At 41.6% G+C, this 26,781-nt stretch overlaps 1 protein-coding gene across 1 annotated transcript in view; it reads left to right on the top strand.

Moving 5' to 3' along the window:
• Positions 1-26,321, top strand: part of Slc45a2 (solute carrier family 45 member 2) — a 32,321-nt gene extending 6,000 nt beyond the window's left edge. The window contains exons 3-7 of the mRNA XM_021649375.2: positions 6,749-7,074; positions 18,719-18,862; positions 19,496-19,619; positions 21,922-22,133; positions 25,573-26,321. Coding sequence (XP_021505050.1) covers positions 6,749-7,074; positions 18,719-18,862; positions 19,496-19,619; positions 21,922-22,133; positions 25,573-25,797 — 1,031 coding nt within the window. The 3' untranslated portion in view covers positions 25,798-26,321. The remainder of the gene's footprint in view (positions 1-6,748; positions 7,075-18,718; positions 18,863-19,495; positions 19,620-21,921; positions 22,134-25,572) is intronic.
• Positions 26,322-26,781: the final 460 nt, after the last annotated feature.

Here is a 26,781-nt window from a genome sequence, read left to right as displayed (position 1 = left end):
GTCTAAAGACCACAAGTATTGTCTCTCATTCCTGTAGCTCTCAGGTCCTTCTGCGTAATACTTTTTTTAGAGTCTCCTAAAGTACATGCAGTTTTTGGTTTTGGTGGGAAGGGCAGTTGGTTGCAAGGAAAAGTTCAGGCCATCTATGAGGCCTAAAACTCCCTAAAACTTCTCAGTTTAAAAGACCAGTTCATTCTCAAAGGGCAGTTTTCATGTAATCGCTTTCTTGGTCTTTTAGGATTTTCTACCTCCTATTTTAGGACATTTCTAGCCACCATACATTTCATGAAAGAAGGAGCTATCCACAGCAAATGTGTGTGTAAATGAGTGAGAGCTGAGGGAGATGTGCTGGACTGAGCATCAGCATTCTGGTCATATTAGTGAGCTACTTGCAATCCTGTTGGAGCATTTTATCCACCCCTGACCCTTCCCATTCTCCTGTGGCAGGTGCTCACGGAATGCATAGCTTAGGAAAGGAGCTGGCCCTGACAACACTCACAGGACGGAGGCTTAAATGATGATAGTGGTTTGTTTTTCTTAAATAACAAGAATTCAGCAGCATGAATTCATGCTGGCTTTTGGCCAGCCGTCCATGTCAGCACCAACTTAACCTTTATTTGGTTACTTTACTGGTGTGTTGCCTCTTGGATACATAATGGTTGCCATAGTTCCATCATGTTTCTTATAAGACAAGAGAGTCAAGGAAGGAGGAAGGGAAAAAAGCCTACATCATCTTTTTATATGAGGAAAGCAAGAGCTTGCTACTCCCCATAGACATTTATTTGTTTCTCATTGAGCGAAATTAGGTCATTGTGAGTATTTGCCAGCATGCTTCTGGGGTGTGTGTGTGTGTGTGTGTGTGTGTGTGTGTTTATGTGTTAAAGAAAATTTTCCACTGGCCCCTGGGGAGCTATTTTATTCCACCTTTTGTCTCTTCCACTAAAATGTAACTGCATCATCTCTCCAGCCCTGGCTTAGCAGGAGCCATGCTGGGTTTGACGGACATTCAACATACACATCTGTCACTGCAGAGAGCAGCTGAGCCTGTGGAGCCCAGTGGACCAACACAGCCATGCCCATTCATTAGAAATTCCTCTTTGATGCTGAAAGTTCCTAACCCAGTATATTTGTGCTGAACTAAACTCCAGACTGCGCTGCCCTGGGCAGTGGAACCTAGTGCTGCTGGCCAACTTGAATCAGGCACGTTGGGAAGTCCTGCTCCGCTCAGTTGCAGTGCAGGCTCAGGATATCTGAACTTTGTTTCCCACCCCAGGCTATGATGTTAGTTGCAAACAAATTGGCAAAAAGTCCCATTGATAGAATGACAAGATGTCCAAAGGGTCAAACGCCAGACTTGTACGCTCACTTGGTTTCTCTTTCCCCCCATCTGCAAAAGTTGTATCTGTAATGAATACTTCAGGGAGAAACTGCATTCCTTCAGAGGAAGATGGGGAAGGGAATTAGGCTTGGCTTCTTTCAACTTAAAAAAATTACTTCAAAGTATACCCCAAAATGTTAATATGTAAGAATAAAATGCTCTGTCTGGCAAATAATTAAAGACTCAGAAGAGAATTGAAAATGAAGTTTCAGATAGAGCCCCTATAACCAAACTAAAGAACCACCCTTTGTGTTTGGGGCTATTTTAACTTTTTTCTCATTCATGAATAATTGTTAGATGGGCAGTTTTGTTTCATCAGCTGGCTTCCCTTTGAAGTTTGTGCCTATGGAAAACTTTCACATCTTCTCCCTCAGGCACCTTGGAAAGGACAAGACACAGCAGAACTCAAGGACATTTCCTCACTTCACTTTAATTATTTTGGTTCAAACTCAGCATGTATGATCCATATGTACAGTATTCCATGTGATAATGTCTTCTGTACATGCGTACAGAGCACAGTAATCAAATCGGGGGTATTGGCTTGTGCCCTTCCCAGGGATTGTTGTTTCAATGTGTTGAGAACCCCCAAACTCTTCTTTGATTACTCTGAGACACACAACAAATTGCTGTACCTGGTGTTCTATAGACTATTAGACCTAATTCTTTTGATCTAATCTTAATACCCAAACTTCGCTCTGTCCTTCTTGTCCTCTATTGAGGTCTACTATATGCTCTACTCCCATGAGCCTAATTTCTTTTCAGTTCCATTCACTTTATATCCCTTTCATGCTTGTCTTTGTCACTTAACACAATGTCCCCAGGAGAGAGCTTTTCTTTACTCTTCTGTGTTGGAAGAATGGACGACAATGGCCTCCTCTGCCTTCCTGTCTGATCACAGAGCTTGTGCTCACACATGATCTCAGATCATTGATTCATTCATTTGTGTGTTTCTTTTTGCCTGCTTCTTCACCCCCAGCTGGTACACATCTTTCCTTTTCATTGCTCTACAACCAGTGCTTTGAACACTGCATACAATATGGAACAGGCTCAGAAAAGGTTGGTGTGATGAATATTCTATTTTCACATCTTCAGTTTTCACAATGGTTAAGTTGTGTTGCTAGGAGATAAAGTGACTAACTCAAGGCCACCTGACTAGTTGTAGAGGAGGAGTAAAACTCAACAAACCAACGGTTAACTAAAGATGTGGTGTCTGTCTTAATTTGGATTCCTGTAAGAGCTGAGCCCCAAGTATCTGGACACACTGCTTATTTGGGAAGTAATGCCATGGAGAAGAAGGGAAATGCTATCAAATATGACAACCAGGCATTATGGAGTTGGCTCTGCATTGTGTCTTTCCATGGTTCTTGAGGAGCCTCATAAAGTGCATCTCTGCATTTGGGGAGAACAAAGGGTGTATTCTCAAGGTGGTTCTGGAAGAGGTACGGTTCTCTGAGGTGAAGTGCGATACAGATGCACCTACGCAACCATTGGCTTCTCAGTAATCACGATAGCAGCCGCTAGAACATGAGAGTTCAGGGTGGAGATTTGCAATGGCTCAAAGGGTTTTCCCCACAGCACATAATCTCCAGCATCTGTACTCCATTCTTCTTTGTCACCACTAGGAGGCGCTGGAGCATCTTACAAAGGACCTTACACACGCAATAGCACATTAGAGTTATAAATGCTAGTTTTATAGACTTGAATTAACTGTAGGTGTTCACAAATAGCTTAAGAACCAGATGAGCTGAAAATACACTTCATCTCTAATCCTTAGTCAAGAAAAGAAAAAGGAGTCAGTTTTTTAAATTAAAATTTTATTTTTTTGTATTAATTACAGTTTATTCACTTTGTATCCCAGACACCTTCCTCATTCCCTCCCAACTCCACCCTCCCTCCTTCATCTCCTCCCATTCCCCTCTCCAAGTACACTGAAAGGGGAGGTCCAAGGAGTCAGATTTTATGAGTCCAAAAATGGGAAGTTTCTGAACTACATTAGTAAGCCATTTTCTGTACCAAAAATGGAGAAACCATTTCTAGAAAAATGATGAGACAATTACAGTGGATGCTTTTGCACAAACCATTACTGTATTAGGCAAACTAATGCAAATTAGAAACTTCCAGCAGGAACAAAACTTCCAATTTCAGGGCATGTGCAGTCTTGGGCAAATACAGTTTTAAAACTATCTGCAATTATTTGGTTAAATAAGAACAATTTTATGAATTTGACACTGGCTTAACTGAAAATTTTCTAGCCCACAGCATAGGTAACACACAGCAAAGGACAACACTAGATCATATTTTATATCTGAATGGATCTGAGTCCTCAAATGCAAACTTAGTTTAATTGCTTCTCTGCAAAGGATCTTGCCACATGACAGGGTGAAGTTGGCCTTAATCATATTGGAATGATATTTACTTCATTTCTAAGGGGTGGTATCCAAGTTTTAGTGCTATAAAAAGCAAGAGTCAGAAGGGAAAGTATATAGGTTGAGTGACACCTTCCCACACTGGCATTTGCTAGGCTGCTCACTGTCCCCATCATGAGTTAGTGATCAGGTTAAACAATCACTACCAATCATTTTTCATTCCACTTACAGGGCTCCCTCAGACTACAAATTCTCAGCTTCCTCCAGGCCATCTGCTCTTCTTACTCACATGCAGGAATAGTGGGAGATAAGTTCTGAGTCGCAAACTCTCTCGACCTGGGCTTCTTTGAATCCTAACAGAGAGATATATAAAAATGCAGCCAATGCCTGTTGTTGTTGGAGTCTGTACACAGAGGTTTGTCCACTCTGGAATGTGATTTGTGATACCAAAACCAATATTCATATCGAGGACCTTTATAGGATGGGAGATTATCTGAGTCACCTAATTTGCACATTGCCACATCATCACTCCTTTTAGGCCCTGTAATGGAGAGTTTGTTGCCTAAAATGACCCAGAATGGTTAAGCATGGTGTCTCAGGCCTATCTCTTCAGCACTGAGGAGGCAGAGGCAGGAGGATCACCATTTGAAGGCTAGAGATAACATCCCAAAGGAAACTAAGATGGCCTTGAGTGTAGTGATGAAATGTTGTCTAATGATGTTAAGCCCAAGGAGGCTGTGGTATCAATGGACCATAGTAAGAGTGTCTTTAAGCAGAAACAAAAAATAGAGTTCCGTGTCCATCTGCAACCAAAAGTGTGACAAGAAGGAAGCTCTCTGGAACTCTATCCTGAATTTCTCCCATGAGCAGTGGTTGGTGCATTAGTCCATGCAGTAACACATTGCCAGTGGCAACCCCGTAGGTTGGGGTGACCGAATACCTAGCATACTTCCTCCATGTATTGTCTTGAGGACTGATTGTGTCAGAGTGTGAGAAGTAGAACAGTCTAGCACATGACAACTTCATCTGTCCTGATGTACCGCACAGCCGTTTCTTCACGGAGGTCTTCCTTCATGGAGGCCTGGGAGGGGGGCATCCTAGAGTTGGATTTCCCAAACCCCTTGAGAGGAGAAAGATCTACTTCTAACCTCCCTCTCTCCAGCCTTAAGAAAGTCTGCCACGAATCTGGGCCTCACTGCCAAAGTGGTTGCCTGACACAGGCGCGTCCACTGTGAATGTGCTGCCAGTCCTGCACAGCCTTGTTCTTAAAGCGCACATTCGACTGAATCTACTGGCGATACCTCTGGAGCCTTCCGGCCTGGGAAACTGGACTAGTGCTTAATGAAGTGGGTTGTTCTATAACAAGGCCTTTCCACACGCTTCACCCCTTCCACGTGTGGCTGTTTCCCTTTTTGCTTCTCTGTCAGGGCTCCTTGACACATGCAAGTACCAATGTGTTCGCAGTCCCATGCTGGATAGGCTCATGCCTCTGTGCCAGATGTTTTATGTGGCTGCTGGCTATCTGGGCTCTGGTTCTCATGCTGTGGGGCAAGCTCTTTGCCAATGGAACCAGACATCACCAGAGGAAGGAACTTGGAGCTATCTTTTCTTCCAGGTCCCCTGGTTGATAAGGATATTTATTGCCTTTATCTGGGATGGACACTTCACACAACAAATAAAAACACAAACCAAGGCACTAAGGCAAACAGCTTGTGTTTGCTAAGGTATGATAGGAAGCTGATGTTGAAAACGTTTGTACAAGAAGAATCAATCCTATACAAACTTGTGACAGATACAGAGGATGTGTTTGGCATTTGGTCACTTCCTGCACATTTTCAAATTTCTTGGTGTGTGACCCTCTCAGCCTGTGTAGTAAGAAGTCATCATTATCTTCACTGGAAGGAACATCTGTGCCACAGCCCTATTTTGTTGCTGAAATGGATAATGTCTTACTCACAGAGGAGTGTTTGTATTTCAAGCAGGAAATCAAGAGAACGGATCACTAATGACAGTGTTTCAAATGTCAGAACTAGGGTGCAATCAATTTTGATGAGTCCCATCTTGGCGTATCTCAAGTGACACCATGTTCAAGTATAAGCACATAAAGTAAGAATCAGAAGACCTTTGCTTTAGAGTCCTATAAGATGATAATAGACTTGGAAAAAAAAAATCATGTTTAAACTTTCGTTCTTATTTCTGTAGCTGTCAAATACAAGCCAGAACCTTAAACTTCTTCCACAGTGAAGAAGGTAACTCTCAAGGCTCTTTGACCATTCCAAGCTAGCTTTGTATTTTCTTAAGAAGCTTATGGCACCCAAATGGTAGATAGGTGACCAAAACAAACAAGCAAACAAACATTTTTTTTAATTGTTGTCAGAAATTTATGTTATAGATTCAGTTGGGTCAAGAATATGGGTTGTTGTTTTTTAAAAGTAGTACAGAGGGGCTGGAGAGATGGCTCAGCAGTTAAGAGCACCGGTTGCTCTTCCAGAGGACTCGGGTTCAATTCCCAGCAACCACATGGTGGCTCACAACCATCTATAATGTGATCTAAAGCCCTCTTCTGGCGTGCAGGTGTATTTCCAGATAGATCACTCACATACTTTAAATAAATCAATCTTAAAAAAAAAAATAGTAGAGAGAGTGAGTCCAGGAAGGCTGGATTATCTCCAAAGGTGTAATTTACCAAGTGTTTGCTCTGTATCCACTGCTCTGCCGAGTACTTTTCATTTCCAAATCATGACCTTCCTGGTAGGTTATTCATTCGTTATTCTCTCCTAATAAGTGATCAGGACCAAGGTCGCAGCAAGTAAATACCAGATCTGGGACTTGAACCCACACTGTCTGGTTGCAGGCATCTTAGCCTCTTGCTGAATTGCCTCCTCATTATTACCAAGATCCTCAGAGAGCTTTTCCACAGAAGGGGAAGATCTGCGCCTGGTGGGAAACAAACATGATTGGCTGCCTATGCTAATCCATCTGTCTGTCTGGGTTTGCTTTCTAGGTATTGGAGGTGCCCTTGGCTACCTTTTGGGTGCCATAGACTGGATGCATCTGGAGCTGGGAAGGCTGCTGGGCACCGAGTTCCAGGTCATGTTCTTCTTCTCTGCCCTGGTGCTAACCTTGAGCTTCATCACCCATCTGTGTAGTATCCCTGAAGCCCAGCTCAGAGATGCTCCAGAAGACATTTCCTCGCAGCAAGGCCCTCAGGGCTCATCACCATCGGCGGATGGGATGCAAGAATATGGTTCTATTGAGAAAGTTAAAGATGGCGATGCATACTCAGAGCTGGCAGTGCAGGGAGGGAAAAACAAAAAAACTCCTGGACAGGTAATGGTGCAAATTCTTTTCTCTCTCTCTCCATGTAAGGGGAAATGTTCTTGCTTCTTCTCTTTCTTCTTTGTGAAAAATTGGTTTGTCTGCTTGTCTGATGTGTATAGTCTATTTGAATCTTCAAAACCTCAATTAGACATTAGCCTTTGGAATAAGAATTTTGTGCCTCAGTGGGTCTCAAAGTATCAAACTAGAGAAGGTGATGCCAAGTGTAAAAGTTTCGGCCATACGAGAGTCTCCAGCCATCCTCTGGCTATGAAAAATAGTCTCTTAGATAAGAATTGCAATCTATACCTTTGTTCCTCCAAATGATAATGTCATTGAGTTGATGACTGGATTAGGCACATAAAATTTTCATAACATGACTCAGTTGGATAATCTTTTTATTCCATTTTCACTGAGCTGTGCAAAAAAAAAAAAATCAATAGCTTCAACTTAAAAAACAAAACAAAAGAACAACAAAACATCAAACAATCAATTGCCAGAGAAATGGATGAAAGTTAAGAGGAACTGGTTAGAGAGGTTAGAATTATCTTGACCAACATAGAAGCCACTAATCCCACAAAATTGCTTAAATTACAATTAATTAAAATGAAACAAAGTTAAGTCTTCATTATTTCACTAGTTGCACTAGACACACATTGAAAGCTCAAAGCCACGTGGGCCAGGTACTGCTGTCCAAGGCACAGCGAGCATAAACCTCTCCCTGGGTGTAAAAAGACAAAAGAGACAACACGGATCCAGTTGCTGCGGTCGTGTGTCAGCTGCCTTTAAATACCCACTTCTTGGGGCTCTAATATGAAAGATGCGCTTGTTAACACAGACGTTAAAGCTTGCATCTGGACGACCTGCATTAGTCACCCCAAAACTAACTGACAGGATGGCTTTAGAACAGCCTAAAGATTGAGAGCATGTGTCAAATTCTGGTACTACTGCCTTTTAAAATGTATGACCCTAGGCATTTATATTTCTGTAAAATGAGAAAGTGATTCTATCCACCAGCAAGGGATAACATGAAGTTCACATGGGATATTCTATGCAAGTCGCTCGCGGTGGTTCCCACTGCCTAGTAAGGTGGCAGCTTGAGGCATTGTTCTTTTGAATCTGTGAGAATGCTGAGTGCTCTAAGCACAAAGAGGGGCGTTATCTAGTCTAAAGTCATATAAACAACCCAGTGAGCTACAGCTCTCCATAAAGTCAGCTTCATATAAAGACAGAAAGGTGGTTTTTTTTAAAGACTTTACATTAAGTATACAAGCATATTTTTAATGATTATTATTTATTTAACAAACTGCTCTGGATACTGAGTATGTACACAGCATTATACTAGGTATTTTGAGACCACTGTGTTGACTAATGTCCAGTACCTATGCCTGGGAATTTATAAGCCAGTTCCTGTGCCCGGGGAAATTATAAGTGGGCATGAGTCATTTATGCCTCCACAACAAGGCACAAAATGAAAGATGCTATAAAAGCAATGTATCCATTGAGATTTTCTAAAGAGCAGGTGTTTGAGTAGGATCAGATATCCCACAGATCCACTGTGTAAAGCAGCATGAAAGGCAAAGGGAAGCAGGAAGTGATACCTTCCTATCAAGGTAAAAGTCTAACACTCGGGAAAAAAAGGGGTTGAGCAGGATGTCTGTCAAGTGCTCTGGAGTCCTTCGAGTTTCAGCCAGGCCAGAGGGGTTTTCCAGCCAAACTGGCCCTTGGTAAGTTCCAAGTCTCAGGGAAGAGGCTGGTAGTAGAGCCTTACATCTTGCTTAGCCGTTGGCAAGAATGGATCCAAAAGTAGAGAGACAGCACGTGGTAGCTCACTCATCCACCAGCAGGGGACTGAAGCAGCCCATTTCTATGACAGGAATGGTTCTCGTAGCAAAAACGTATGACTGATTTTGCGACAGGGAGAGATTGCTCTTAAGCAAATAGAGCAAAGCTTCATGGCTTAAAAAAAAAAAAATCACCCCAGCTTGGTACTTTGAATGATGGTCAGGATTTGAAATGGAAATTTCGGGGAGAACGCTCCTGGAAGAGAAAGGGGTAATAGAAAACCTTAGGGTAAAAACAAAACCACAGAGTGAAAGCGAAAATTTCCCTTAGTGTGTAGGGGAGAGAAGGAAGGTGGTAGAAATTCCACTTTGGTCATGCTTAGATAAAACAGACTTCCAGTCAAGTCTATGAAACCAGAACCCATGATAGACTCCCTGGTAGAGCAAGGCCCTGGGGTTGATCCCCAAGCTCGACAAAGGTAAATCGAGAAGATGTTGAAGGGCATGAATGATAAGGGATCAATTTGCCAAAAGACAAAGCTTGGCAATATCCATCAGCAGGGGCCCCCACGACTGACCAACCTGACAGAACCAAGTCCAGTGCGGTGGAGTGGTCCCAGGCACCACAGCAGCACTTGCGATGCTGGACACCTGGAGCTGAGCTACACTTTACATCATGTGGACCTAACAGCATCAGAACACAGAACAGGAAATATTCTCTAGGAATTAATTACAGAGACTGGCGTGACAGTCACGGAGTCTACATGGGTCTGGGCTAGGTCCTCTATGTCATAGTTATAGGGTGTTATAGTTGTTAGCTTGGTGTTCTTGTGGGACTCCTAACAGTGGAAGTGGGCATGGCTCTGACTCTTTTTTTTTTTTTTTGCCTGCTTTTTGGTACTCTTTTCTTCCTACTGGATTGCTGCATCCAGCCTTGATATGAAGGCTGTCTACTCTTACTGTAACTTGCTGTGCCATGTTTGGTTGATATTCCTGGGAGGCCTGCCCTTTTCTTTTGGAGGAAAGTGGAGGAGGGGTAGATATGGGGAGAGTGGAGGTAGCAGGAAGTCTGAGAAGAGTGGAGGGAGGGGGCGCTGCTCTCAGGATGTGATGTATGAAAAAAGAGCAAAAGTAAAATGTTACATCGCAGAACACTAGAAGGATGTGGCAAGCCCCTAGGTCCTCTATTGTGTCCTGTCACCCCCCAGGTCACACCCTCCTCATGTCAGGTATGAGCCAGATCCTCTGTGAGGGTGTAGCTCAGAGGCTCCCAGAACAGCAGCCCAGGTCACATAAGGATGATGGCACCTCCATCTGCTCTTATGAGGGAGTACCTACCCCTGCAAGGCGGACAGTGAGGTGCAGCATGGTTTTACCCTACATCTTAGCAAAATTCCCTCAAAGCTCAAGCTTGAGTGATTCCTAGAAAACACCCACGACCGTTTCCTGGATGATGGTAGGTGGGATGTCAGTATTTTTGTAAGTGAAGATGAATTCTTCATGAACAGCTCTCGAAGGATGAGACGGGATGGGTGACATTGTGAGTGCTCTTACCTTCATGGTTGTCCAATTCCTGATAGAGAACGTGTCAGAATTTCCCCCATTGTGTTCCAAACCTGGACCAATTGGATGATGGGCTACACCTGTGAGGCAGCCTGACTCCAATAGTACTCAGAGCCACTTTGGAGGCTCCTAACCTTTAGAGCAAACACAGTTGGCTCCACAGTCCCTGCTGTGCGGGGGGAGGTGTGCCATGGGTTCAGGGGATCTCTAGCCCAAGTCCCCCAGCCCAGTGTACTGCCTCTGTTAGTGTGTTTGTAGACATCTGTCAGCGTATTGTAACTGTGTCTGTTTTGTGCTGGCCTGTGACTTCTAAGGCTGTGCACAAATAAATATTTTCATTTAAAAAATTTACATTGAGGAGCAGTTTACAACTAGAGCAGTTTAGAACTAGAAGGGAATAATACAAGGAACTTCACATTACTCACAACTATGTAGAAATTAAATAACATTCCTCTAAGCAACCAATGGTCAAAGAAAAGATGAAAAGAAATGTGAAAATATCTCACGCTGTGTTTACAGATGAATAAAATTCTATTGAAGTTTACTAAGCATGCAAGTAACTAATGCCAATATTTTTCAAAGTCTTTTAAAGAACTCCAAAAGGAGGGAAAACTTCCAAATACATCTATAAAATCATTATTGTGATGATACCAAAGATACACTTTGGCAGCAAAATAAATGAAATATTTACAGGCCCATATTCTTGGTAAACACTGATGCAGAGATCCTCAATAAAATCCTATCAAATCAAATACAGGAACACTATCAAAAGATTATTTACCACAATCAAGTGAGATCTTCTAGAATTCAAAGATTGTTTCATATATGACTCGATAAATGTGGCACAGGATATGACACTAATAGCAAAGGGCTAACATCATATGATTATCTTAAGAAACACGGAAACAGCATTAGACAAAATACGGCATCTTTTAATGATAAAAATTCCAGTAAATTGAGCCAGGCATGGTGGTGCACGCCTGTAATCCCAGCACTTGGGGAGGTAGAAGCACGTGGATCTCTGTGAGTTCCAAGCCAGCCTGGTCTACAAATGGAGCTGGGATGCCCTTCTTTCAGATGACTTCAGCCTGTGTCAAGTTGACTTAAAAGTAGCCAACATACCAAGTTACTTTTGGTCACGGCATTTTATCACAGCAATAGAAAGCAAAACAGTTTTAGATACTATCTAAAACTAAAATCAGTTTGTAATAGCTACAAAAATACTTAGGATTAAGCTGAGCCAATATTTGTAATTAAAAACTGTAAATCAATGATCAAAGATGTAGAAAGTACAAGTAAATGGAAATTAGAAGAATTAACATTATTAAATATCACTCAAAGCAATCAATAGATTCAATGCCATACCTATGAAAATTCCAGTAATTTCTTTTCACAGAAGTAGAAAAAAATCTTTAAATCTATATAAAACCATGATAACCACAGTTATCCAAAGGTTGAACAAAAGGAGCAAATCTAGAGGCATTAATTAATCTTACTCTAAAGCCATGTAATTAACAGAGCATGGTACAGGCACCAAAACCAATACACAGATCAATGGGATAGAATAAATAACCAAGGACTAATCCTCAGGTTTTATCTTTGGCAAAAACAGAATGAATCAAACACTTAAACATAATCCCCGAACTATAAAACAACTAGAAGAAAACAGCGGGGAAAGCTATGTGACCTTAACCTAGGAATAGAGATTCTTAGTTATTATAAAGTACAAAGTGAGGATGGAAACACGGGATTGCACGACCCTAAAAGATCCTTATGCAGCAAAGGAACAATCAACAGAGCGAAAAGGCAACGTGCCAAATGGGAGGATGAATTTGCAAACTATACTGTGGCAAGCAGTTACTATCCAAAAGGGACTGGGCTCAGTAGTAGGCAAGCAAATGAGGGACCCCAGAGTTTTGTTGTTTTTGTCTGATATCTGTGTATCTTTTGTTTCATTTTCTTTTTATTTTTTTAATCCTACTTTTTCTTGGTTTTGATTTTTGTTTTGTTGAGAAATATAGATATAAATATAGATACAGATACAAATATAGAAATGGATGGATGGATGGATGGATGGATGGATGGATGGATGGAAAGAAATGTGGGAGATGAAGCATCTGTTTGACCTATCTAGTGATTCCATAATGTATACACTTCAAAACATGATGTAATGTTAGGCCCAAGGGGGAACCCCCTAGGGGACCCTAACTTTCCGAGGGAGATGAAGAGAACTCAGGAGACCATCATCGATGCAATAGCATGAGGTATTTAATTCAGTCATCGTACGATGGGGCTGCCCGCCCCCCCAAAACCAGCGAGGAACAGCCAGGAGAGACAGAAGTCTGAGGGTTTTAAAGGAAGGAGCGCGGGAATCGCGGAGGTTGCGAGCTTGGCGACACTAGATTGGGTAGTTGACTTTTAAAATGATTGGTTGATTTTAGGTGCCAAGTCCATCTGGTCCTGCCCTGATCTGGGTTGGGGAACTGGTGATGTCTGGACCGGTTACTAAGCAACGTTATCTTGTACTGCAGATCCGGATACTCCTCCACAGCGGGGAGGAGAACTTTCACATTCCTTTGCAACGGGTCTTGTCTCAATTTATCTGTTCCTCCTCCTGCCTTCTGTAAAAGAGCTGGGAGAATTTAGTTTAACATGGGGTATAGCATTTATAAAGAAACCTGTAAAGCTAGCCTGTTCCTTTCAGTAGCACATCTCAATATTTTTCAGTTGAATAACAAGAAGAAAAGCAAAGCAAACAATAGCAGTATGTATCACCATAGATGATTTAGAATCTAAATGGTTTTTGTTGTTCAGGGTAAGAGACAAACTAGGCCAGGTGTGGTGGTAGGCCTTGAATCCCAGCACACAGGAGGCAGAGGACTTTGGATCTCTGTAAGTTCAAGTGCATGCAGGTGTTTGTATAAGTTCCAGGAAAGACAGGGGCTACTCTAAGTAAGACCTTGTCCCAGAAACAAATAAAAATAGACTAAAGTGTGCAAAGCTATAAAAAAAGAAAAAAGCATTGTAAAAGAAACAAAGTAAGAATTAGAAGCAGGGGCTGGAGAGATGGTTCAGTGGTTAAGAGCACTGGCTGCTCTTCCACAGGACCCGGTTCAATTTCCTAGTGCCCACATGGCAGCTCACAACTGTCTGTAAGTCCAAGTTCTGGTGCCCTCACACCAATGCACATGAAAAATAAAATTAAGCAAATTATAAAAAATAATAAGCAGAACAAGACACCATGGGCTCATAGCTAAGCATGTGGTACTTTTCTATGCACATCTAGGGATGCCTCCAGCTAGGCACATTAGGACCAGTATGACAGCCAAGGTCCAAGTTGACATACTTTCTCATAGTCTCCGGTTCCAAACTGAGGGCAGCTGCACAATTTAGAACTAGAGTTCTTTTGAAAGGGAAGAGACCTGATCCGTTTACAAGTTCAAACTGGATTCCATAAAAACCCAACCCCATCCCTGAAAGCCAAAACGGTTTCTCTTCTCAACATTTGCATTTTCTCCTTCAGAGGATACTTTTGTGTTTCTTCCTCCTGAGGATTCTGAATCTTGTTCAGTTACAAATCCATCACTTAACAGCTGATGATGGCTCAGAGTCTGTGCAGTAAAATGATTCCCCCAGGGGCTCAAAGCCATTGAAAGGGCTTTTCCCCAGGAACTGATGAGTCAGGGGTAAGATGCCAGCTGAATTTTTGTTGCCACTTAAAATACTGAATATTTATATTCCCAGCTTTTACAGAAATACTAAGCTCAATTTGAAGGCTCACATTTACTTTTTAGAAGGAAGGAGAAATTATGTGAACAATGAATGAATCAGGCTGGAAATTATGTAGAAGCCAGAAGGCTACATTAGTATTTGGAGTGAGGCAGAATGTATACTTTCCAGGTTGTGCAATTTTGGGAGAAGGAGAAACAAAAATACAGAGAAGGCACTTAGTTTAAAGCATGAAAATCAGCTGCCATTGCTGGGCAATATCTACATTTCCCTATGAAGAAAAAGAAGTAATTGCACACAGTTGTTACAAGCACCTTTTATTTTAGGCATTGTATTCTGCACGCTGAGTATTGATATTTTTCCTAAATACAAGAGAAGAGAATGCCTGTATTTTGATGCTAATTGAGTATAAGAAGATTAGTATATTCGCCATCATTGGGTCAAATACTGCAAGATGGATAAAGTTAGCTGGGTGTGATGGTGCATGTCTGTAATCCCAGTACTCTGGAGGTGAAGACAAGAAGGCTGAAGGTTCAAGATCATCTTCTCATCCTCACTTGCGTGGCAAATTCAAGGCCAGCCTGAGCTACATAAGATTCTTTCTCAAAACATAAAACAGAAACAAGGATGATGAAAACTGAGAGCATCAACTATTCGATGAGCCTAAAATTGTTAAATCAACAAAAAAGTAAAAAAAACAAAACAAACAAACAAAAAAAACAGATAAATTTGAGTGATAAAACTATGTGATTATAATGAAAATGGACAATTCCAGGAGACTGTCTGGTCACTCTACTAATTAGGTCTCAATCTCATTGTGTCAAGACTCAGGATTTTTATCTTTATTAATTTCACTTTATTCACTCTGTATACCCCCTGTGGTTCCCTCCCTCCTCCCATCCCAATCCCTCCCTTCCTCCACCTTTTGCATGCATGTCTCTCCCCAAGTCCACTGATAGGGGAGGACTTCTTTTCCTTCCTTCTGACCCTAGACAATTAGGTCTCATCAGCAGTGTCTGCATTGTCTTCTGTGGCCTGGTAATGCTGCTTCCCACCTCAGGGGGAGGTAATTAAAGAGCAGGCCAATCAGTTTATGTCAGAGGCAGTCCCTGTTCCTATTACCATGGAACCCACTTGGATACTGAACTGCCATGAGCTACATCTGTGCAGGGGACTTTTTTTTATTATATTATTTTTATTATTATTATTATTTTCCTTTTTTTCTTTATTAATTATACTTTATTCACTTTGTATCCCCCCCGTGGTTCCCTCCCTCTTCCCGTCCCAATCCCTTCCTTCCTCCACCCTCTGCATGCATGTCCCTCCCCAAGTCCACTGATAGGGGAGGACTTCTTTTCCTTCCTTCTCATCCTAGTCAATTAGGTCTCATCAGGAGTGGCTGCCTTGTCTTCTTCTGTGGCCTGGTAATGCTGCTCCCCTCTCAGGGGAGGTAATTAAAGAGCAGGCCAATCAGTTCATGTCAGAGACAGTCCCTGTTCCTATTACAATGGAACCTACTTGGATACTGAAATGCCATGGGCCACATCTGTGCAGGGGTCTTAGGCTATCTCCATGCATAGTCCTTGGTTGGAATAGCAGTCTCAGGAAAGACCCCTGTGCTCAGATTTTTTGGTTCTGTTGCTCTCCTTGTGGAGTTCCTGTCCTCTCCAGATCTTACTGTTTTCCACTTTTTCCTAAGATTCCCTGCACTCTGCCCAAAGGTTGCCCATAAGTCTCAGCATCTGCATTGATAATCTGCAGGGCAGAGCCTTTCAGAGGTCCTCTGTGTCAGGCTCCTGACTTGTACCCTCTTTTCTCCTTCTTCTGATGTCCAGCCTCTTTGCCTTTCTGGATAGGAATTGAGGATTTTAGCAAGAGTCCTCCCTCTTAATTAGTTTCTTTAGGTGTGCAGATTTTAGTAGGTTTATCGTATATTATATGTCTATATGAGTGAGTATATACCGTGTGTATCTTTCTGCTTTTGGGATAGCTCACTCAGGATGATCTTTTCCAGGTCCCACCATTTACCTGCAAATTTCATGATTTCCTTGTTTTTTATTGCTGAGTAATATTCCATTGTGTAGATATACCACAATTTGTGCATCCATTCTTCAGTTGAGGGGCATCTGGCCTGTTTCCAGCTTCTGGCTATTACAAATAAGGCTGATACAAACATGGTTGAGCAAATGTCCTTATTGTGTACTTGAGAATCTTTTGGATACATGCCTAGGAGTGGTATAGCTGGATTTTGAGGAAGCCCTATTCCTAGTTGTCTGAGAAAGTGCCAGATTGCTTTCCAGGGTGGTTGTACAAGTTTACATTCCCACCAGCAGTGGAGGAGGGTTCCCCTTTCTCCACATCCTCTCCAACATGTGTTGTCTCTTGAGTTTTTGATCTTAGCCATTCTGATTGGTGTAAGGTGAAATCTTAGGGTTCTTTTGATTTGCATTTCCCTGATGGCTAATGAGGTTAAGCATTTCTTTAAGTGTTTCTCTGCCATTCAATATTCCTCTGCAGAGAATTCTCTGTTTAGCTCTGTACCCCATTTTTAAATTGGATTACTTGATTTGTTGCTGTTTAACTTCTTAGTTCTTTATATATACTGGATATTAGCCCTCCGTCAGATATAGGGTTGGTGAAGATCCTTTCCCAATCTGTAGGCTGTCGTTTTGTTCTGAGGACAGTGTCCTTTGCTTTACAGAAGCTTTTCAGTTTCATGAGGTCCCATTTATTGATTGTTGCTCTTAGAGCCTGTGCTGTTGGTGTTCTGTTCAGGAAGTTGTCTCCTGTGCCAAAGAGTTCAAGGGTATTCCCCACTTTTTCTTCTAAGCGGTTTAGTGTGTCTGGTTTTATGTTGAGGTCTTTGATGCACTTGGACTTTAGTTTTGTGCAGGGTGATAAGTATGGATCTATTTGCATTTTTCTACATGTAGACTTTCAGTTAGACCAGCACCATTTGTTGAAGATGCTGTTTTTTGTTTTTCCATTGAATGGATTTGGCATCTTTGTCAAAAATCAGGTGTCTGTAAATGTGTGGATTTATGTCAGGGTTTTCTATTCGATTCCATTGATCCACCAGTCTGTTTCTATGCCAGTACCATGCAGTTTTTATTATATTAATCCTGCCAAGCCATGAGCATGTGAGATCTTTCCATCTTCTGATATCTTCTAATTCTTTCTTTAGAGACTGGAAATTTTTTTCATACAAGTCTTTGACTTGCTTGGTTAGGTTCACACCAACGTACTTTTTTTAAAAAAAGCCAAGAAGAAAGAACCACAACCACCTCCTTTGACATTTGGACTTTCATTGTCCTTAGGGAGACTGAATGCTTAGTGTTGCAAGGTTTCTTTTTTCTCTTACATGACAAGATGCTAAAGACTTTTTCTGTTTCAGTTTTGTCAATAGTTTAAAAATTCTAGCTCTCTCAAACCAAATATAATAATAATACTGAAACTAAATATAACAACAACAACAAATTGCACCCTCTGATGTTAATGAATAAATATAAAGTGAGGAATCTGAGGGGTGAGTATTCATCTTTTATATGAGTTTTTTTTACACTGTTGACATTTTACTCTTGACACAAAGCTCATTTACATATGTCTATCACTGGAAGCAATTGGAGAAGTGACCTGAGAGCAGGTACCTAGCCAAGGACAAGGGAGTTGATTAGTTTCCTGGACCAGGTAGCAACTTAAAACAACATCCATCAATCATCTCACGGTTTTATAGGTCCAAAGTATTGGTGGCTCCAGGTTTCTCTGCTCATCCCTGCAATCATGATCTCAACAGTGCTGTATTCTCATCCAGGGGTTCAGCTGGACTGAACCTGTCTTCAAGCTCATTCAGGTCATTGGCAAAGTCAGTTTCTTGTGATGTAAGGGTTAGGTTCCTGTTTCCTTGTAGAGTATTGTCCAGGAGCCTTTCTAAGCTTTAAAGGACCGATCTCAGCTCATTTCCACATGGCTTCGGCTATTTCCAATGGCAATAAGCCTCATACTTTTAAGTTTCTCAGAAATCTGCATCTGCTCCCAGCTGGAAAAACAGAACAAAACACCCTCTGCTTTCTAAGAGCTTTTGTGATTCAACTAGTGTTCACCAGGTAACTTTCCTTTTAATTTCCTCAAGGTCCACTAACTAGTAACCTTCATTCTATTTTCCAGATTCCTCCTCACGTGCAACAAAACATAAGCATAGGTACCATTGAGACAAGAGACCATGAACTCCATCTTGAACTAGGCTTCCGTGACCAAATAATAATAATTATTTAAGGAATAATTTAGAACTGTGGGCTTTAAACCACAGGAGTGTGGTTTAAAGACAGAGTGTTAGCTGTTTCTTACATCTTGTTCTCAGTGTAGCTCCATTCCAAAACTATCCACCCCTAGGTTATGAAAGTTATTTATGGGCCTGGGACTGCTAAGTCATTTATTTTTAACAGCACATTATCAGTGAGTTTGTCCCATGGAAACCAACGGGTGATGTCATATGATACCCAAGTGCCACCTATGTGGTGTGGCTGTTTCTGCCTCTGCCGCTAGCAGGGCGCCTACACTGAAGATCTATATTCTTCTTCCAGAGTCAGAAGGCAATGTCAGTGAAGTCACTTCTGAGAGCATTAGTGAGCATGCCTTCCCACTACCGCTGCCTTTGCATCAGCCACCTCATTGGATGGACTGCCTTCCTGTCAAACATGCTCTTCTTCACAGATTTCATGGGACAGGTAATGAATGTGTGTGTCCATTAGAAGCTCATTGGGAGCTTCTTTTGTCTGGAACAGTTATAGCAAACAGTGCCTTGGAGATACTGGTTTAAAGTTACAATTCTAGAAATAGGCTGCTCCACCTACTAAATAGGTATGAGAATTTCACCTAAATACTGTGAGATCTACCACTTTGTGAGCAAAGACTACAGCAAATAGACAAGAGTAGATGTGATCTGCAGAGCCCATAAAAGAAGTATGTGGCATGATCCTGGCCTTGAAGCCAGAGTGTCAGAGATAAGACAGGGCAAGAAAGAATTCCAAGTGGGAATAGAAACGGTGTGTGAGGAGGTGACTTGGAAGTCTGTTAGCTGTACTAGAGAATGGCCCTACGTCAGGTAGGGCCAGGAGTTAGGTTGAGGGGTGGGGACCAATAAACATGAGTCCAGAGAAGTGTTAATTTATATTTGATGCATAGATATTATACTCCATGAAAGTCCTTGAAGGAGACATAATAGCTGAGAGGAGTGACCCGTGATGTCTGATTGAACTCTGTGCCCTGGGAAGAGCCCCCTTTCCTCAAGGTTGGGAAACATAAGAGGAGCTGCCTACCACAATGCACTAGTGACTCAACCACCGGAACCTCCCTTTCAGATCGTATACCATGGGGATCCCTACAGCGCCCACAACTCCACAGAGTTTCTCGCCTATGAGAGAGGAATCGAGGTCGGATGTTGGGGCTTATGCCTCAACTCTGTGTTTTCTTCAGTTTATTCTTGTAAGTATTCTTCTCCTAAGGGTGTCCTCAAATGGCTAGCAGCAGGACCCAGATTTTATTCTTCACAATCTATTTTCTTTTCCTTATTTTAAAGATTAGATTCTTGACAATCTTAAGAGAATCAGGAAAAACTTATTTTTAAAAGAAAGGGTCACATGAAGTGTTATTTTTTTTGTAGTCAATAATTATTTGGAGTCATTTCACTTGAATTGTGCTTGTAACCAATGGGTTTCTGGGAAATTTTTTTTTGTTGTTGTTGTTTTGTTTGTTTTGTTTTTAGAAAATAAAAGGGAATTTTGTAAATAAGATGGTGAAATATTGAATGGAGGAGACCTGAATTCATCAGTGACCTATAGCAAGATCCCTAGTGATTTCATAGGTGCTTTGTAGACTTGATAGATGATTTAGCAGCTATGTAGATGACTCCTAATTCCTCCTACAACTACCTTAAACTGTGTTTCATTTGTGATATTGTTCACATATTTCTCCGGCTCCTCAGCCTATCCTTGGCAGAAGCCATTGTTTGCTTCACTTAGAGCATATTGTTACTCTCTGTTCTTCATTCACCACTTGCCTTCATGTGAACACACAGCGTCTGTAGGTACATACAGGTCCATCTGGATACCTGGGTGGGGAATAGTGATAGGAAACTGACATTGATTTCAACACCACATAGACATCCAAGAAACAGCATTCTAGCAGTTACAATAACTGAGCCCTAAGATGGAGCTGACTTTTCTACCCTCTACTAGTATTCATGCCTAATGGTCAACTCAGTAATTTCTTCCTAATACCAAGACAGCATTATTGAGTCTATGGCCAACTCTGGGTATCACAGGCAGCAGAGAAGAGGGAAATTACTTCTTGAAATGTATTGGCTTTTCTTCATGGATAAAACAATTTTCATCAGACTTTCAGCCTTTATACTGATGTTATGGTGTGTCCAAATATCTCTTTATCTTCCTTTGCTTCCTTGGCTTGCCTATACACCTAGACAAAAGCTGCATTGGTGATATCTTTGAGCACCAAAACACCTTAGACTGAATTTTCTGTGTAACTATAAATCATGAAACAAACAGGCTTGTCAAGAACTATTATAAAACTCACCTAGCTTTGTACTGCTTCTATTCTTCAGCCTTAGCAGCAGCACTCCAGACATGAGATGTGTTTAATACGTGAAGTAATGCTGTCTGCTCGTCATTTCTACAGCTAGTCTTCCATCCAATAACCTGAGGCAGTGTTTTGTTTCAGAATTGATTCAACTGTAATGCAGATTTTGTCTCTGGTTTGTGAAGTATAAGTCCAATAATAATTCCAGTGGCTAAGCAACATTTCACTCTTAATAGGTACTTCTCAAGCACCTGTCATTTAGTCTGATTCACATGATCTGATAGATTAAAGTAGAGGAGATAACTCTTTCCATATATTTGTAAGTGCAAATATATGCTAGGAGGAAAATCATGGTCAAAGTTAACTATCTTTGTCCTACTCTGAAGTCAGTAAAATAGCAATAGCCACAAAAATTGGATAACATCTATGTGTCCTATATTGGTCCGGATGATTTCAAATATTTTTTTGCCTCATTTTCTCCTGACTAACAACCTCCACGGCAAAGAACTGTATTTTATTCCCAGTTTTTTAGGTAAGAAGGCTGAGATGATGAACAATTAAGAAATTTATCTCAGTGAAGGACCTGATGGTAGGGAACTGACTTTAGAGCCTTCGCAGGATTGACAAGACAGGGAAATGTCCACAGAAAATCTCACATCTTTCTTACCTGTACAGACTGCCTTCAGGTTGTGGCTAGGAAGCTAAGAATGACTTGGATCATTCTGAGAAACTTGGCTCTTTTAATAGCCCTAGCTGATATTGAGTGGTAGGGTCAGGATAAGCATATCCTGACCATTGCGCCTTCTTGGACTAGACCTCTCTCATCAGAATGAACATGATTCTTCCTCTATGTCTTTCATCACCGGGTCCCATCACCAAGGTTTGCTTTTCTGCCTCTTCTTTTTACATTCATTTGCTATTTGGATGGCTGCTAAACAGTACCTGGTTCTCCTCTATGGAGAATAAAAGCAGTGATGCAATTTCATGCTGTCTTTTATGCAAAGGATTTAAAACTGATCCCTAAAGCCAGCTGTTTCTGGCACACAGATAAGAAGCTGTTTTGTTCCTGACTCAGTATCAAAGGAAGTTGTCTAAAAAAGAAAAGTGTGTCTTCAAAAGAAATGATTATCTGAAGTTATTAGCTATTTTGAGGCATTGCCAGATGTAATTGTCCCCTTTATTCTCTCCACAGACTTTCAGAAAGCTATGGTTTCCTACATTGGATTAAAGGGCCTTTATTTCATGGGCTATTTGCTCTTTGGCCTGGGAACGGGATTCATAGGACTCTTTCCAAATGTCTACTCCACCCTGGTCCTCTGTTCCATGTTTGGTGTGATGTCCAGCACATTGTACACCGTGCCCTTTAACCTCATTGCCGAGTATCACCGTGAGGAGGAAAAGGAGGTGGGTGACAAAGGGAATTTACCTGAAGGATGGGGGAAGGGAGGAATTTGGCAGAAGGGTGCTTAAACTATCATAGCCATGAAGACAAGACTACAAACCTAGCCAGGTTCTTCTCTCCTTGCTGTGAACCCAATGTACCTTTTGAGTTACAGGACAATGATAGTGACTCCCAAGTATCTGAGTAAAGAAGGTGGGCTTACTGTGCTTAGAAACCAGTCCATGGTCAGACTGAGACAAAGGAAGGGGGCCAAAGTCTTCTGCAAACACTTTATGGGGCTTTCTGGTTCATCCCTGCATGTCTAGGAGCATGTCTAGTGATGCTTTCCCTGGTCTAAGCACTACAGAGAAGCATGGCAGCATCTCTCGGGGTGATAGGCTGGAGCTGAGACTTGATCCTTACCACACTTCCTGGATAGAGGTGCTACCCACCTACAGCTTGGAGTTTAGTCTGCGTGTTATGACCTTAAGCGGTCCTCATGGTTGTAATCAAGGAGTATGGTAAAGAAGCCGCTGAAATGGTTGCTCTATCATTAAGGAAGTTTTTGTTTGTTTGTTGTTTTTGATTGTTTTTTGTGGATAAGAGGGAGAAAATATCCAGTCATTTGGAAGAGTTCAGAGCAGAGAAAGAAAAAGAAAAGAAAACAAAACAACTGGACAAGACATGGCCAAGGCAAGGGAAGCAGGAGGGAAGCTGAGAATATCAAGAGAAATAGAACAGGGAAAGTAGAAGGCTATATGGGGAATAAGTAGCTGGACTGAGGGAAACCCATGAACTAGAGCAGGCCTAGGGTATGAGGTAGAGACAGGTGTATATGTGGGGTGGGAGCAGGATGGGGGCTTTGAAATGTATTATGGGTACTTATGAATAACGACTATAAGAGCCCTATATGAATAACGACTTTAGGCCTCATGGGCTTAGGTACATAACCATAGGTATATATGTTAATGGAGAGCCATATATCCCTTCTGCCAGAGACAAGGGAAATGACTCCTTCTGGCAGAGAGTAAACTGTTTAGAAAATTCCCTTTTTATTTAGCAAGCAGAAATCCTTTTGTAGTCTAGCCCAAGCTCGGCCTAGACTGCTATTTTTCTGGACATACACATTGCATTTTTAAGTTTGGAGAATTAGAATTTCCTTTGGAGCTGACAATGAGAAGTATGGGTAGTTCTGTTCTAGAATGGTTGCCTCGTCTGATAAAAATGTACAACACTCTCTCTGTTCAAACTGTCTTCTGCTTCCTCAAGTGGAGCAATGATGAAACATCTAAAGTGGGAACCATGAGTTCAGTTCATCTCAGCCTGAAACTGCAAAGTGCTGAGTGCAAGTCAATGTGACACCAAGCATGAGTCAATGTGACTTAATTTCATCTTTTGTTGGCGTCATTTGATTTGGGTAGGTGCAGCACGGCAGAGCTGCACCAGGAGCTGAGACCTTTCAAGCAAGTGTAGGGACTGTCCTTATCCCCTAGTAAAAGCTGCAGTGCATCATGGGGAGGGGCCGCTCTTTAAAAAACAGTCACCAGAAAAGCCTTCCTCTTTCGGAGTTACTGCTATCAAAATCTATAAACTGATGACATGACTGTTCCATGGTATGGTTGAGGGGAAGGTTTTTATTGTAGACATGATACTGAGAACAGCCAGAGGCATCTGGAAGAGTCCAGAGAGAGAAAGTAGTAGAACATGGCTACCAGACTGAGCATGGGAGAGCAGAGAAAGGGGCATGAGGGAGACAGAGAGGCAGACAAAGAGAGCAAACAAAGGAGCGAGCATAGCCCAAATAGCAGGGTTATAAGGAGAATGAGTTGCTGGCAGGAGGGAAGCTGGAGGAGTTTAGAGTGGGGAAGGAGGTGAGAAGAGCTGGCATGTTAGAGAACATGGGCTCCGCAATCTATAGCAGGTACTGTGACCCTGAGAAAATCTGGAGGCCAGCATCCACTCTGGTATGCTAATAGTCACCACAAGTAGCCATTTGCCCCTTCTGCCAGTGATAAGGGAAATGGCTCCTTTGCTAGAGGAAATCAGTTTTACAAGTTCCTGAGGAATGCTAACTTTTTTCTAACCCCAGAATTTGGAGTTTCCTTTGGACCTGTACAGCAAAACAAACAAACGGATTTTCAGTCAAACTAGACTGAAATTCTGCCTCCCCAACCTCCTTGAAGCTGTGTGACACTGACCATGTGATTCATTTAGTCATTAAGCAGCACTTAAAATGAACTCGCTTTTATACGAGGTTATAGTCTTATGAGGTTCAGTAATAATGATGTACAAACTGTTCTTGTGAGGTCTCTCCCTCCAGATTTCTTCTGGCTACACCCTACCCTAGTATGCCATGTTTTTTACTCTTGATAGATTTTTCTAAATTTAAAAAATTTAATTTTTAAATTTCTTAATTTGTTTTTAAATGTGTAAATGAATATCAAGCAAGCATGAATGTGTTTTCATATTTCCCTATTTTTACTGAGAAGGTAATATCCATTTTTCTCCACAAGGCTTATTTTATTTAAGAGTAGTGAGAATGATCATTCAAACACCAGATATCCTTATCAATCAAGTGAGAATAATATTCACTACATGGAGCACGTGGGAGAGTAAACATGAGTGTATATACTGTTCATCACAGTGCCTACTTAAAGCTCAAAGGACTCCAAAGATAGTTAGTGTCATAGGATAGTGACATTAACACCTGCAGCTAAGTTGGTGCTAATGACAAATTAAGGTCCTACCTGCAAAACAGCCTTGCACAAGGCCTAGCATGTAAGAGACAACAAATGGAAATGTGAACCAATTGGAGTCAAATATCATGTATCTACCATGAATAACCAGACTGTGAAGGGGTTGAAACTTTGCTTCTCCTATGTTTAAAGTAATTTAGCATTCTTTTGAAAATGTTTGATTTTTTAATAACAGGGAGGAGAAAAGATTGTTGAGTTTCTGCAATGTTGCATTTATTTACTTCTTACAAAGAGAATTCTGAGTGTATTAATGTTTAAGCCATATACTCCTTAACGGTGGATGAAAAAGCTTCCTGGTATATAGGGAAGACAGCATCAATGGAATTCTCAGAGTCCCTCAGTTAGGAATTAGCAAACTGGTCTGCTGGTTAAAGGCAGCCTGCTGCTTGCTTTTCAGTGGTTTATAAGATAAGAATCCCTTTAAGTTTGTCAAAGATTGAAAAAAATTTAAAGAAAGATGCTATTTTGTGATACCTAAAAATAACAAGAAATCTCACACTAATGCACATAAGATTGTGTTGGAATGCAATTTGTTCTTATCTTTCTCGAGCTGTGAGAGCAGTCAAATAGTTACAACCAAGATCCTAGGAAACACAGAGGTATTTATTTACCATTGGGTTTGTCAGGGGAAAAGTACACTGACTTGTGTACACTGACTGTGTGGAGGTGTCTGGTACAAATTGCTATTCCTGTATTTCCCTTGCAGACGCAGCAGGCAGCCTCAGGAGTTCCTAGCCAGTGTGGGAGAGGCAAAGGAGTGGACTGTGCGGCTCTCACCTGCATGGTGCAGCTGGCTCAGATCTTGGTTGGAGGTGGCCTGGGCTTCCTGGTCAACATGGCTGGGAGTGTCGTCGTCGTGGTGATCACAGCCTCTGCAGTGGCTTTCATAGGCTGTTGCTTTGTGGCCCTCTTTGTTAGATACATAGATTAGGTTTATAAAGAGACACAGACCCAAACCTCAGACAAATAAGGCCCATGGCAAGAGCTCAATCTTTTCCTGGGCTCTTCAGCTTTGGGGCCTGTATGCCCTATGTTGGAATTTCACCACGTGTGCACACATGGGGAAAGATGAGTGTGGTAGGATCCTCTGCCCCACTGCACCTTCCTTACTGTCCCTCAGTGCAGGAATAGGAAAGTTAAGTTCCGCTTCTCAAGGGGCATTTCAAGCCTTGAGAACATCTGAGGAGCAAATCAATCCTACCTGTGATGTTTCTAACATAATTTTAAAAAGTAATTAATGTACCATTGAGAAATATTTCATCAAATTCAGAAATACTTAAAATAATTGCTTAAATTGCTTAAAAATACTTAAAATAATTGCAGGTTGCTTCCTTCATGGTGTTGATTTATTCAGATTTAATTTGCTCCCCATTAATTCCTGTTAATGTATGGCATTCTTAACCAGTCTGCCTCAAATGTCTCATTCTGGAAGCGGTGCAACTGAAAAGTGTTCATTTGTTTCATCAATGCAGTAAAAATATTTTTCTTGAGTCTGTACCTTCGCTTCATCCTGTGGCACTGACACTTTCAAGAAGCAATTCCTGGGTTTCTCAGGAATTGATATTCCATCTCATCCTCAGTTAAGCACATTTTCCTTAGCTAAATCCTTCAGTGGGCTTAATGCGGGGAATTTTTAGCAGCCCGATGAGGTTGCATTGAGACCACAGTGAGAGACCATATCATTTAATAGGAAAATCAACAATGAGCTTTATCACCTGGCTGGTTCTGAACCCTCTCGGTGTGGTTATTTGGGTTATTTGGTTATTTGGTACTCAGCAGCACGGTCTTTGACATCTCCAAACCACACATGCTCATGTATGCACTTGGTATGATGAATTCCATCCTCAGAGCATAGTGACAACTAGTACGTAACCCTAGTGGATTGCTTCCCTTTACTGCAGAGGTTTAAACTTCA

Source organism: Meriones unguiculatus, chromosome 3 (assembly GCF_030254825.1).
Source record: "Meriones unguiculatus strain TT.TT164.6M chromosome 3, Bangor_MerUng_6.1, whole genome shotgun sequence".
In the NCBI taxonomy this organism is placed as follows: Eukaryota; Metazoa; Chordata; class Mammalia; order Rodentia; family Muridae; genus Meriones; species Meriones unguiculatus.
Note: the sequence above shows the minus strand (reverse complement) of the source record. Positions and strands in the feature narration are given on the sequence as shown.